Source organism: Coregonus lavaretus (genome assembly GCF_964263955.1).
Source record: "Coregonus lavaretus genome assembly, chromosome: 31".
NCBI classification, from domain to species: domain Eukaryota; kingdom Metazoa; phylum Chordata; class Actinopteri; order Salmoniformes; family Salmonidae; genus Coregonus; species Coregonus lavaretus.
The window spans coordinates 39,516,270-39,531,748 of record NC_140018.1 but is presented as its reverse complement, the minus strand read 5'-3'; the positions used below and the strand labels follow the sequence as shown (position 1 = coordinate 39,531,748).

Genomic DNA, 15,479 nt, shown 5'->3' with positions numbered 1-15,479 from the left:
ACCTTTTGGTGTAGAGCTCAAAAAGGTCATGGCCTTCATGGCATTTGTAGGAGCAGGCCAGGCAGATGCCGGCTGGCTCTCCCCCCTTTGGTGTGCAGGTGCTACAGGCATAGAGGGCTTGTCGCTTCACATAGCCCTGTAAGAACACATCCCCCCAAAAAACACATGTGAAACTGCCATGCATCTTGATTCTTTCAGATAGAGCATGTTTTTGCAATGTCTACCACAAGAGGGAAAATGTACATGTGATAAATCCACAGGTTAGAACATTTAAAATTGTCATAAAAACACAGATCAAGTTACATTTCTAAACTATTGTCAATTTGGTATTGATATTTGTAATTTTGGTTGGCAGTGACATAAGATTGATTGGTGTAGAATTTAAAAAATATGCAACTTAACACTGGCTCAGATAGCAAAGTTGTATTATATCTAACTAATATTGGGTATATTTGTGCTTCTCTAAAAAGATGTGGCGCAAATACCCTACCTCAGGATAAGAACACTTCTCAGAATCACTGCCAGCTAAAACAGCAGACGCCTCATTCTCCAACTCTTCATCTTCTTCCAAAACATCCACCAAAGAGACAGTAGCCTCATCTCCCGTCATCCTTGGAGAGAAGGTAATATATATTTATTTTTTTATACAAGCACGTGTTTCCAGGGCAGAATGTACACTGACAGGGAAATCTAAACAGGGACGTCTGTGACTTGGGAAGAGGTATCAGAATTCTCTATTCACCAAACGAGTTCCATAAGCAAAACATTGTGGAGTGCTCTGGGCGTTCGGTTATTCTTATGCCATGTTCACGTGCTAGTCGGAACTAGGAAACTCGAAAATCTGACTTCAGAGAGTTCAAGACAACTGGGAACTTGGTAAAAAACTAGCTATGACTGGTAAAAATCGTTTTGAACGCCATCGAACTCGGAAATCTTTCTAGAACTCCGACTTTCCGACCTGAAGACCACCGACGTCATGATTTGACGATATTTCCAAGTTCCCACTTGTCTTGAAAGCACCACTAGTTCCTAGTACCACATGAACGCGGCATCAAACTCGATACATTGTCGCTATCTCACAATGACAACATCCGCACGACTTCCGGATTATGTTTCAATATTTCACCCTGTTGGCGGGAGTTTCTGAAAAGCACACCTTGATAGCTTCACATTTCGATGAAATATTGTCTCTACTGTTGGTTTAGTTGGTGGTTGTTATGTATCTGTCTGTGGAAACATGGCGAAACAAATCGATTATCCGTCAAAATGCCACGATGACTCGGGTCAGAGTTCAAACTAGCGTCATAGGAATGCCCTGAAGAAAGAGATTATCATAAAAACAGAAAACAACCTGACTTCTATGATAGTGGCGATTAAGAAATTAAACGCAGACGTATGGGGGCTACTTACTGAACACGTTGAAAAATAAATACTTTTAAAGAAATGACAAGCGGGATGTGCAAGTTGATGATAGTGAGGTTGGTTAGCTTGTAAGTTAACACGCTTGGCTATAGCATGTTCGTAAAAACAAAACGAGGTTCACGAATGTACCTCTTCTATTGAGGCTAGTGTTTTGTGTTACGTTATGTAGCTGTTGTCTAGTACGAAATCTATCGTTTTGCTAGCTAACGTTAATCCTGCCCTGGAAGAAAACACATTTTGGTAGCTAGTTGCTACGAAAATAATTAGACAAATCCCTACCTTTGGATGATCAGATAAACCGCCCACGTTGATCAGAGAATGGATTTAGATAACTGGCTTTGAGTGAGACGACACCTGTTTAGCGCCGGCTAACTAGCACAGATATTCCCAGCATCAAACCGACTAGTTTGCTACTAATGCTGCGTTCAAAACAACTGGGAACTCGGAAATCTGATACCTCCGTCGTCTGTGTTCAAAACAACTGGAATCCTTCAATTCATATTCCGATTAACCAACTCTGCAAACGTTGTCAAAATACGTTCTGTACTCACAAAAAGTTTAATTTTCATTTATCTCATTTGACATATTTAGCAGACGCTCTTATCAGTTTCGCAGAGCAACTGCCGTCACGCACGGTATTTACTTCCAAAAAAGGTCTAAATCAAAAGTATATTGTTTTTGACCAAGTGTGCATGAGCAAAATCCACCTTCAGCACCTCCAATAACATAACTAATTTCTGCCACGAACAGTTGGCTGATCCAGCAGCAGTACCGTATTTATTTTATTTATTTAACCTTTATTTTATCAGGGAGTCATACTGAGACCAAGGTCTATTTTACAGATGAGCCCTGAATTACAGAAATTACAGAAAATACACACATCAATATGAATACAAAATGCAATCAGAAAGAAAAACGGTCATTAAAAAAATATCGTCAGTAATAAGGTCCTCAATCAACTTTCTGAATTGACCTAGAGGCACCAAAACATCAAATTTAAGAACAGTTTGATGAATTCTTGCACCTTATTTGTGGAACAAACTAAAAGCTGAATTACCTAACTCAGATATCAAAGCAATTTTGTTTTTACCATCCCTGAGATTTTTTGGGGTTAATTTTTATTTAACTAGGCTAGTCAATTAAGAACACATTCTTAAGTGAACGGGTGTGGTAACTCGTATGTCTAAAGTTTTGTTGAAGTGTTATATAAATTAAAACATAGCAATGTATCAACCAACTTTCTGGTAGAGAATGCAGTGATGAGTACTAAAATTGTTACATGCAGCCTGGTCTATGCAAATTGAGGAAAACCTCTAAATTAGCAGTGAGTGATCAACAGTATCGAAAGCCTTTGACAGGTCAATGAAGAGAGCAACACGTTGCCTTTTATCCATACAGTTAACAAAATCGGTATCCCGAAAGATCATTTACTTTATTTTTATTGAGAAAGTGCATACCGTGCGTAACGGCAGTAATGATGATAGTTGCTCTTTGCAACTCCATATTTTGGTGAGTACCGAACATATTTTGACATAACGTTTGCAGCGCTGGTTAATGGGACTTTGAATTGAAGGATCCTGGGTGTCAGAGGAGATCTCGTCATATTCATCGTCTCCTCAAGCCCAGGTACTGGTTCAGCCTGCAACAGTGTTGAGCTTGTTATCGAGCTGCGTTAAATGAAGTGTCAACATAGATTTGCTGTGAATATTCCTCTCAAACATTATAACATGCAGCATCTCTACTGACATACAGATATCTTATTATACATTTTGTTTGTTACTCTTGTTGGTTAACAGGCACACACAGCAATTAGAGTAGTTCATAGTATAGTAGCATTCATGAGTGTGGTTTTAGAAAGGAGAAACAGCAAGAGATGCCCTCAGTTTTGTACACTTAACTCAGTGACTTTGGCACACAGAGGCAGATCTGACTCTGTATCTCAATGTCAATGACATCAGCGTGTTTGCATATGCTAGTGTCAAACGCATTGACAGAGAAGTATATGAATATGCACAAAATGAGAACGCAAAATAGAGAAATAATGATTAAGAAATTAGGTTGCGTTAAATGTAGAACTCCCCCCACCCCACCCCAAGGACCCCTAGCAGGGTGTTCTACCTAAAGAAGAGATTTCAATTGTTCAGCAGCCTGATTCCAACATGAAATGTTCTCTACTTTGGCGTTATGCATTCTAGCTGCTGAGCATTCCGTGTTGGCAATGTCAATACAAGTGATTCCACAATTTCTTTCAGCCAAACAGATGGCATGAATCTTAATTTAGATTGTTCACAGATTACAATACCTCATTTATTTGAATGTTTCTATGGGATGCCATGACAAGCAAGCTTCTGCATTTATAATAATAATAATAATATGCCATTTAGCAGACGCTTTTATCCAAAGCGACTTACAGTCATGCGTGCATACATTTTTGTGTATGGGTGGTCCCGGGGATCGAACCCACTACCTTGGCGTTACAAGCGCCGTGCTCTACCAGCTGAGCTACAGAGGACCACCATTTAGCCAAGTAGCAAGAGAACGCAGAGCAAATGACCAAGAGTACCATTGGAAGTTTGGGAGGCTCATTCCACCTGAGGTCATGTTTCTATAATATGGAGAGTTTTGTTTTTTTGTTCCTCCAGATAAATGTAGATTAAGGAGTGAATTTTCTTACATTTACATTTATGTCATTTAGCAGACACTCTTATCCAGAGCGACTTACAAATTGGTGCATTCACCTTATAGCCAGTGAGATAACCACTTTACAATATTTTTCTTTCTTTGGGGTGGGGTAAGGGGGGGTAGAATGATTACTTTATCCTATCCCAGGTATTCCTTAAAGAGGTGGGGTTTCAAGTGTCTCCGGAAGGTGGTGAGTGACTCCGCTGTCCTGGCGTCGTGAGGGAGCTTGTTCCACCATTGGGGTGCCAGAGCAGCGAACAGTTTTGACTGGGCTGAGCGGGGACTGTGCTTCCGCAGAGGTAGGGGGGCCAGCAGGCCAGAGGTCATAGGCAGCATTCCTCCTCCTCCAAACACAGCGAGTTGAGTTGATGCCAAAGAGCTCCATTTTGGTCTCATCTGACCACAACACTTTCACCCAGTTCTCCTGCGAATAATCGCACCAACTGTTGTCACCTTCTCACCAAGCTGCTTGGCGAAGGTCTTGTAGCCCATTCCAGCCTTGTGTAGGTCTTCAATCTTGTCCCTGACATCTTCCAGGAAGAATTTTATTTGTGAAAGGATGATACTTTTATCCACTGAAATACGCAATTGAATTGAAGAGGGAGATGTAGACCATCTATGTACATCTGTTTCTATATCTTTAAAAACTTTTAAAATTGTTCAGGACAATATTTTGTAAGGAAGGATCGATTTTAACACACAGATATCTACAATTCTGGACCACTGGGATATTTAAAGGAATAGATGACTCTGGTATTTTGTTCAACAGTAGTAATGCAGACTACCCCCAATTGATCTTGTATCCCGCAATTTTGCTGAAAGCATTGAAGATACAGTATCTAAAAGGTGGGGAAGAGACTGAGAAACATTCTGGAAGAATAATAATGTAATCAGCATGGTGCCATAGATTTTGATAGGATCATGGCAGGTTGACTGACAAACTGTCTGGGCTATGGGTTCGAGAGATAAGGCAAATAACAATGAAGAAAGAGGACAGCCCTGGCAAGAACTTCTGGAGATGGAGAACTGGCGGGAGCAGATGTTTACTTTTATCTCCTGACATACATACAGTGGGGAGAATAAGTATTTGATACACTGCCGATTTTGCAGGTTTTCCTACTTACAAAGCATGTAGAGGTCTGTAATTTTTATCATAGGTACACTTCAACTGTGAGAGACGGAATCTAAAACAAAAATCCATAAAATCACATTGTATGATTTTTAAGTAATTAATTTGCATTTTATTGCATGGCATAAGTATTTGATCACCTACCAACCAGTAAGAATTCCGTCTCTCACAGACCTGTTAGTTTTTCTTTAAGAAGCCCTCCTGTTCTCCACTCATTACCTGTATTAACTGCACCTGTTTGAACTCGTTACCTGTATAAAAGACACCTGTCCACACACTCAATCAAACAGACTCCAACCTCTCCACAATGGCAAAGACCAGAGAGCTGTGTAAGGACATCAGGGATAAATTGTAGACCTGCACAAGGCTGGGATGGGCTACAGGACAATAGGCAAGCAGCTTGGTGAGAAGGCAACAACTGTTGGCGCAATTATTAGAAAATGGAAGAAGTTCAAGATGACGGTCAATCACCCTCGGTCTGGGGCTCCATGCAAGATCTCACCTCGTGGGGCATCAATGATCATGAGGAAGGTGAGGGATCAGCCCAGAACTACACGGCAGGACCTGGTCAATGACCTGAAGAGAGCTGGGACCACAGTCTCAAAGAAAACCATTAGTAACACACTACGCTGTCATGGATTAAAATCCTGCAGCGCACGCAAGGTCCCCCTGCTCAAGCTGGCGCATGTCCAGGCCCGTCTGAAGTTTGCCAATGACCATCTGGATGATCCAGAGGAGGAATGGGAGAAGGTAATGTGGTCTGATGAGACAACAATAGAGCTTTTTGGTCTAAACTCCACTCGCCGTGTTTGGAGGAAGAAGAAGGATGAGTACAACCCCAAGAACACCATCCCAACCGTGAAGCATGGAGGTGGAAACATCATTCTTTGGGGATGCTTTTCTGCAAAGGGGACAGGACGACTGCACCGTATTGAGGGGAGGATGGAAGGGGCCATGTATCGCGAGATCATGTCCAACAACCTCCTTCCCTCAGTAAGAGCATTGAAGATGAGTCGTGGCTGGGTCTTCCAGCATGACAACGACCCGAAACACACAGCCAGGGCAACTAAGGAGTGGCTCCGTAAGAAGCATCTCAAGGTCCTGATGTGGCCAAGCCAGTCTCCAGACCTGAACCCAATAGAAAATCTTTGGAGGGAGCTGAAAGTCCGTATTGCCCAGCGACAGCCCCGAAACCTGAAGGATCTGGAGAAGGTCTGTATGGAGGAGTGGGCCAAAATCCCTGCTGCAGTGTGTGCAAACCTGGTCAAGACCTACAGGAAACGTATGATCTCTGTAATTGCAAACAAAGGTTTCTGTACCAAATATTAAGTTCAGCTTTTCTGATGTATCAAATACTTATGTCATGCAATACAATGCAAATTAATTACTTAAAAATAATACAATGTGATTTTCTGGATTTTTGTTTTAGATTCCGTCTCTCACAGTTGAAGTGTACCTATAATAAAAATTACAGACCTCTACATGCTTTGTAAGTAGAAAACCTGCAAAATCGGCAATGTATCAAATACTTGTTCTCCCCACTGTATATCTCACTAGATCAGGATATTTAAGCCTCCATATATCTACTAGTTCTAATGTATCCATGACATTCACGATTTCCTTAAGAGCATGTGGGTGATTGTTTGTCGTGTGATTTCCTTTACGTTCCATTTAGCTATTTAAAACAGTATTATAATCCCCCACCATAATAATATTGTCTTGAATTGCTTGCAGGGTTGATAATTTATTATATATATTGTCAAAGAAGCGTGGATCATCATTATTTGGTCCGTAAAGGTTAATGAGACATATCTGTTTATGGTCCAATAACATATTTAAAATAATCCATCTACCTTGCGTATCTATTTGGACAATTTGCATATTCGGATTGAAATTACTATTAATTAATATCAACACCCCTTTTGAATTTCTTTGCCCATGGGAGAAGTATATTTCGCCCCCCCATTCATTTTTCCACGCAACTTCATCTAGAATTGTTGAATGAGTTTCCTGTAAACAATAGATTTTATATTCCTTCTCTTTGAGCCATGTAAATATTGTTCTTCTTTTGTTATTATTAGCTAAGCCATTACAATTATAACTGGCTATACATATTTTACCATACACCATAATGAGATACAAGTTTCAAGTCTATTTATCATTATATATGTTTGTAAATTGACCAATAAAAAATACTGTAATGATTGAGTGTCCATATAGCTGTACCGTGATATTTGCATTGCTACTAAGTAACCCTTCAATTGTTCTCCACTAATTCCCCCGCTAAAGCCCCTCCCCATCCCAAGTTGAGCCGTCATCCCAGTGATCGGCATCCCACCCACGTCCCTCCGGATCCCTAGGGCCCCAAGAGGCCAGGACCCATCCATCAAAAACAGCACACAGTGCCACCCACAAAACAGAAGCAGATTAACCGCCAAAAGCATTTCCAATGCTGTCACCTCTATATATATATATATATATATACAGTGGGGGAAAAAAGTATTTAGTCAGCCACCAATTGTGCAAGTTCTCCCACTTAAAAAGATGAGAGAGGCCTGTAATTTTCATCATAGGTACACGTCAACTATGACAAATTGAGGAGAAAAAAATCCAGAAAATCACATTGTAGGATTTTTAATGAATTTATTTGCAAATTATGGTGGAAAATAAGTATTTGGTCACCTACAAACAAGCTCTCACAGACCTGTAACTTCTTCTTTAAAAGGCTCCTATGTCCTCCACTTGTTACCTGTATTAATGGCACCTATTTGAACTTGTTATCAGTATAAAAGACACCTGTCCACAACCTCAAACAGTCACACTCCAAACTCCACTATGGCCAAGACCAAAGAGCTGTCAAAGGACACCAGAAACAAAATTGTAGACCTGCACCAGGCTGGGAAGACTGAATCTGCAGTAGGTAAGCAGCTTGGTTTGAAGAAATCAACTGTGGGAGCAATTATTAGGAAATGGAAGACATACAAGACCACTGATAATCTCCCTCAATCTGGGGCTCCACGCAAGATCTCACCCCGTGGGGTCAAAATTATCCCAAGAACAGTGAGCAAAAATCCCAGAACCACACGGGGGGACCTAGTGAATGACCTGCAGAGAGCTGGGACCAAAGTAACAAAGCCTACCATCAGTGACACACTACGCCGCCAGGGACTCAAATCCTGCAGTGCCAGACGTGTCCCCCTGCTTAAGCCAGTACATGTCCAGGCCCGTCTGAAGTTTGCTAGAGTGCATTTGGATGATCCAGAAGAGGATTGGGAGAATGTCATATGGTCAGATGAAACCAAAATATAACATTTTGGTAAAAACTCAACTCGTCGTGTTTGGAGGACAACGAATGCTGAGTTGCATCCAAAGAACACCATACCTACTGTGAAGCATGGGGGTGGAAACATCATGCTTTGGGGCTGTTTTTCTGCAAAGGGACCAGGACGAATGATCCGTGTAAAGGAAATAATGAATGGGGCCATGTATCGTGAGATTTTGAGTGAAAACCTCCTTCCATCAGGAAGGGCATTGAAGATGAAACTTGGCTGGGTCTTTCAGCATGAAAATGATCCCAAACACACCGCCCGGGCAACGAAGGAGTGGCTTCGTAAGAAGCATTTCAAGGTCCTGGAGTGGCCTAGCCAGTCTCCAGATCTCAACCCCATAGAAAATCTTTGGAGGGAGTTGAAAGTCTTTTGTTATTGACCAAATACTTATTTTCCACCATAATTTCCAAATAAATTCATAAAAAATCCTACAATGTGATTTTCTGGATTTTTTTTCCTCATTTTATCTGTCATAGTTGACATGTACCTATGATGAAAATTACAGGCCTCTCTCATCTTTTTAAGTGGGAGAACTTGCACAATTGGTGGCTGACTAAATACATTTCAAATATCTTGCATATTTTATTTTCCATCATTATCAATTAATATGCGTAATAATGTTGGCAGTTCATGCTTAGGATTTTAACATATAACCCGGATTGCCATTGTATTACATTTAATTTATCGACAAGCAATTATTATCCTAGCAAACAATTTCCACGGTCCTATATATTAAAAATGTATATCCCTCATCTACACAAAATTGAAAGCTCTCTCTCACTACCCCTGCTCATAGACACCCGTCGGCTCTGGGATATGCAACCATTTCCCCTCTCACTCACTTAACGCCGCACCTTTCCAAACACAAAAATGCACACCACATGGTTGACTGCGGAGGAAATGGGCCGAGCGCACAAATGCACCCGCATCCCACACCTGCCGCAAGGGGGAAAGGATGCCAGGTAGAATACAGGACCAACCACAACAACCGTCCGCCAAAACAACAATTGCCCGCCAAAAAAGCCATCTTCTAATTAGTTGTATTTGAAGATGTATTTTTCTGCTTGTTATCTTTTCTTGTTATATCCTTTTATCCTTTTTTAAAATACTATACTTACTATAAATGTTCTTTAATATTACAATCTCTATCATTGCTAGTACAGTGGGGAAAAAATGATTTAGTCAGCCACCAATTGTGCAAGTTCTCCCACTTAAAAAGATGAGAAAGGCCTGTAATTTTCATCATAGGTACACGTCAACTATGACAGACAAAATGAGAATTTTTTTTTCCAAAAAATCACATTGTAGGATTTTTAATGAATTTATTTGCAAATTATGGTGGAAAATAAGTATTTGGTCAATAACAAAAGTTTCTCAATACTTTGTTATATGCCCTTTGTTGGCAATGACACAGGTCAAACGTTTTCTGTAAGTCTTCACAAGGTTTTCACACACTGTTGCTGGTATTTTGGCCCATTCCTCCATGCAGATCTCCTCTAGAGCAGTGATGTTTTGGGGCTGTTGCTGGGCAACACAGACTTTCAACTCCCTCCAAAGATTTTCTATGGGGTTGAGATCTGGAGACTGGCTAGGCCACTCCAGGACCTTGAAATGCTTCTTACGAAGCCACTCCTTCGTTGCCCGGGCGGTGTGTCTGGGATCATTGTCATGCTGAAAGACCCAGCCACGTTTCATCTTCAATGCCCTTGCTGATGGAAGGAGGTTCACTCAAAATCTCACGATACATGGCCCCATTCATTCTTTCCTTTACACGGATCAGTCGTCCTGGTCCCTTTGCAGAAAAACAGCCCCAAAGCATGATGTTTCCACCCCCATGCTTCACAGTAGGTATGGTGTTCTTTGGATGCAACTCAGCATTCTTTGTCCTCCAAACACGACGAGTTGAGTTTTTACCAAAAAGTTCTATTTTGGTTTCATCTGACCATATGACATTCTCCCAATCCTCTTCTGGATCATCCAATGCACTCTAGCAAACTTCACTGCAGGATTTGAGTCCCTAGCGGCGTAGTGTGTTACTGATGGTAGGCTTTGTTACTTTGGTCCCAGCTCTCTGCAGGTCATTGACTAGGTCCCCCGTGTGGTTCTGGGATTTTTGCTCACCGTTCTTGTGATCATTTTGACCCCACGGGGTGAGATCTTGCGTGGAGCCCCAGATCGAGGGAGATTATCAGTGGTCTTGTATGTCTTCCATTTCCTAATAATTGCTCCCACAGTTGATTTCTTCAAACCAAGCTGCTTACCTATTGCAGATTCAGTCTTCCCAGCCTGGTGCAGGTCTACAATTTTGTTTCTGGTGTCCTTTGACAGCTCTTTGGTCTTGGCCATAGTGGAGTTTGGAGTGTGACTGTTTGAGGTTGTGGACAGGTGTCTTTTATACTGATAACAAGTCCAAACAGGTGCCATTAATACAGGTAACGAGTGGAGGACAGAGGAGCCTCTTAAAGAAGAAGTTACAGGTCTGTGAGAGCCAAAAATCTTGCTTGTTTGTAGGTGACCAAATACTTATTTTCCACCATAATTTGCAAATAAATTCATAAAAAATCAGACAATGTGATTTTCTGGATTTTTTTTCCTCAATTTGTCTGTCATAGTTGACGTGTAACTATGATGAAAATTACAGGCCTCTCTCATCTTTTTAAGTGGGAGAACTTGCACAATTGGTGGCTGACTAAATACTTTTTTTCCCCACTGTATTGGGTGTTCCATTATTCGACTCCTCTATTACAACTTTTAGAATAGCCATGGAGTAGTCTTTGCGTCTCTGAACATTTGGTTGTCAATATACAGTTTATCGACCACAAGTGCAACACGTTTCCCTTTTAATCTATTTTCCTTGAAGATTGGATACAGAACTTTGCGCCTTTCTGCAATCTCCCTCGGGAACTGATCATTCATGCCTATTTTCCTGCCAGCAAGTCTTTTACCTAGGCTTTTAACCATTGCTTTATCCTTAAAAAATGCAAATTTGGCAACGATTGGGCGATCATATTTCTGTCCTCTTTGTCCGAAACGGTGTACACGTTCGAGTTGGATTTTATCGACAGCCTCGAGTGGGATTTGAAGCGCTGTATGCAGGAAATCCTTCATAATATTCTCGGTTATTTCTCCCTCCTTTTCCTGAATAGTGGCTGGAAGGCCGGTGACGATGAACGCCGAAGCCTGCCCGAACCAGGAGAGGAGGCAGCTTCGGAGGAAGTCGTGACACTCTGACCATTCCCCACGTTCTCTGTTAGGAATATTGTTCCAGTATTCGCTTTTGAACGTGTTAAAGTTTTAGCGGGAAAAGGTCTCTGGAGACAAAGCACATTCCTTTGTGAATTTGGAGAGGGAGACCCTGGATCTCCTCTCCTTTGACTTACAACAGGGCGTGAGGTGTCAAACCCCCACAGTACCCTCCTCCCCCTCTCTGTAGGTGAGAGGGGGTTGAAATAATTCATTGCAAATCTGATCTGACCTATTTGGCTCCTCACAGAACAGTCATGACACCTGTCTCGGAGCTCTATGGACAATTCCTTCAATCTCATGGCTTGGTTTTTGCTCTGACATGCACTGTTAACTGTGGGACCTTATATAGACAGGTGTGTGCCTTTCCAAATCTAAATACCCTTTGCTATGAGACTTGAAATTGAGCTCAGGTGCATCCTGTTTCCATTGATCATTCTTGAGATGTTTCTACAACTTGATTGGAGTCCACCTTTGGTAAATTCAAATGATTGGACATAATTTGGAAAGCCATTTCTTTATTTTTATGTGCAAAAATTTATAAAAACCTGTTTTCACTTTGTCATTATGGGGTATTGTGTGTAGCTTGATGAGGAAAATGTAAAAAATAAAAATAAAATTTAGAATAAGGCTGTAACGTAACGAAATGTGGAAAAAGATAAGGGGTCTGAATACTTTACGAATGCGCTGTAAGTGTTCAGGCAAATCATTAGTTAGCTAGCTACCTATCACATGAATTGTGCAACAATATGATAGCTAAGCGCTAGCCAGTCAGTCAGTGGTGCTGAAAGATTGAAACTGGTATCAACAAAATGTGTTTTACTCTATCCCATAAAACACGAAATTGCTAACTAGGCATCATTTAGCTAATACAATTTTAAAGTTTATTAGGAAGTTTAATTAATAAGTTAGACACTCACCGGACAACTTTGGTAGGCACTGTAGCTAGCTAGATAGCTTGGTTTCCATTTTCCAACAGATCTAATCCCCTTGATTTGCTTTCAACGGTTACTGGCCTTGGAACTCATGTGTTCACCATAAACGGCTTCTGGTAAACTGTTTGCCACTAGTGGCAATAAATGTTGTTGCCATAGGTTTGCCACAGAATCAAATAGAATCTTGAGAGAATTGTCTGCCAGAAAAAAACCTCTGGTGAACTGTTTGCCACTAGTGGCAACAGTGGCGGCTCCTGAAAAAATTCTCAGGGGGGGCAATTTTTCTGATGATTTAGGTGACCTACACACATTTGAAAAAAGATATGTCCAGCAACAACATGAAGACAGGGGCAGCATATAAGTCAATGCCAGAAGCATTTATTGACTGATCTCAAAAGTGTTGGCTTACAAAAGCAAAATAAGTTATCACAGTAAAAATAATCAAGGGTGTTCTTTCACATTCCTCAACACTGCATAAACAATATGCATTTCCATAAACAAATGAAATATCAGCTGAAAATACAGCATCTTGGTATTTGTTCAGATTGCAGGATCAACAAGAGCTTTTACCACATTTTTTGCCTCATGGTTGAATTGGAAATATGTGCACCTGAGCATAATTCACAACAAGCAAGCAGGAGCTTTTGATAGAGGCTACTGAAAACATTGATGCAAGTTATTGGTAATAAGAAATTTTTATAGACTTCCATATTCTGCCCTCTTGTATAGATTTGTGAAAATGAACAGTGATAGACATTTTGCCTGAAAACAGAATTTGAAAATAATTTCTAGAAAAAGGTTAACACAGCTATCTGTATGGCTTTGTAAAAATGAACAACCATATTCTGGCCAATTGTATAGATTTGTAAAAATGAACATGAACAGATTATTATTATTTTTTTTACTTTTTTTTAAATGAAAAATAACTATTTTAAACAACATCAACTGTGAACTGATTTGGGCGTGTGTGTGTTAAAGAGACAGACAGGGAGGGACAAAGAGAGAGAGAGGCTACATTACTTGTACTGAAACTGTTCTCTTCTCTCTTTCAATGCAGCAAAGCGGTCAATGACTTTCTCATTGAAATCAGGCATGCTGAGGACTAGTTCACTCTCCATGGAAAGCATGGCCAGTGCATTCAGACGTTCCTGGCCCATTGAATTTCGCAGGAATGTCTTAACTCGTGTCAAAGTTGAGAAACATCTCTCAGCTTCAGCTGTTGTCATGGGAGTAGTTATGAGGATGTTCAACAGAGTCACAGTCTCAGAGAACGTCTCCTGGAGGTTGTAGCTCATGAGAACCTGGTACAGTGCCAGTGCACCACAGTTTGACTTTCTCGTCGTCGGCAAAAAGACCGTTCAGTCTCTCCAAAAGCACACTGGCGATTGAGACTGAGGTTGATTCCGAGATGGGAAGGAACTCAAAAAAGCGCTCCTGCACTTTGTGGTTGCTATCTATGTACCTCAGCACAAGCACCAGCTGTATCTGTGTAGAAACGTCCGTGGTCTCGTCAGCTTGGATAGCTACGAAGTTCGCCGACTTCACCTCCTCCACAATATGTTCCCTCATGACCGCTAGCATACACTCCAGTTACAGTAGCTCGTTTTGAATGGTCTTTGATGTGAACTTCTTTCAAAGAGACAATCGAGTTGCACTGAAGGCTAGCCATCTTGATAGTAGTATGTGAATTGATTGACGCTGCTACCCGCTCTTTTCTTAGTTACGTTCATGGTTATGTTACGTATGACGAAAGCGCGTAAGTGCAAGCCCTCAGAAACTCATAGAGATTGTATTGAAAGCTCTGATATTTGAAAAAAAAAGATTTTACATGACAGGCTATGAGAGACTTCTGGGCGATTTTCAACCTGACTGAAATCGCCCCAAAGGGGGCGGGGCCATTTGAAGCACGACTTTAGCCTGATTGGACATTTAGTGGCAGATCAGACGTCTAGATTAGAACACTGATAACTACTGTTGCTGTGATATAATTGATTAGAAAAAAAATCCCTTCCTTTTCCCGTTTGGCAGTGCGTCACCCATATCGCCCTAATGAACACACCGCCCCTGAGTGGCAATAAATATTATTGTTGCCAAAGGTTTGCCGCAGATTCACCACTAGTGGCAAACGTTTGCAAACATCTGCCAACATTTTGTGGCACACTATTTAGTTTGCAGCACATTTTCCACAAACTTGCGGGAAGTTTGCAGCAACAAATTCATTTTTGCAAGGGCTGCTAACTTTCTTTGTTGTTACTTTTAAGGTTGGAACCAACATGCAGTACCTCCAGCTGGAAGAGTGGCAAGAACCATTCGTCCGCCAGCTCAGGGACAAGCTACACTATTCACTGCCTTGTAATTGTATTGCTGGACTTCATGAAACTTCATGTATTTGTATTGTTTAAAATTTTTACAAATAAAAGGAAATGTATGGTTTAAACATGTCTTTAATGTTTATTTGTTTGAACTGTCAGTGAGAATTCCCTAAGTGTTAATACATTTGTGTTTACATCACTAAGCCTTTGTGTTATAAAAGACCAAATGGGTCTGACTTTATAGTAAGTACAGCATCATATGATATAAAGCATTTATGTATGTGTTATGAATGACCGAATGGGTCTGACTTTAAATTAAGTGCAGCGTCATGCGGTATAGAGTCTTTTGGATGTATTATGAATGACTGAAGGTGTGTTACTTCTAACTAAGTATTACAGGATACTGCATAAAAGTGTCAATAAATAG

At 40.8% G+C, this 15,479-nt stretch overlaps 1 protein-coding gene across 1 annotated transcript in view; it reads right to left on the bottom strand.

Moving 5' to 3' along the window:
* Nucleotides 1-1,868, bottom strand: part of LOC311106440 (putative E3 ubiquitin-protein ligase UBR7) — a 28,770-nt gene extending 26,902 nt beyond the window's left edge. The window contains exons 1-3 of the mRNA XM_084148775.1: nt 1,702-1,868; nt 491-611; nt 3-136 (exon numbers count right to left, since the gene is read on the bottom strand). Of these exons, the coding sequence (XP_084004901.1) occupies nt 3-136; nt 491-610 (254 nt within the window). The 5' untranslated portion in view covers nt 611; nt 1,702-1,868. The remainder of the gene's footprint in view (nt 1-2; nt 137-490; nt 612-1,701) is intronic.
* Nucleotides 1,869-15,479: the final 13,611 nt, after the last annotated feature.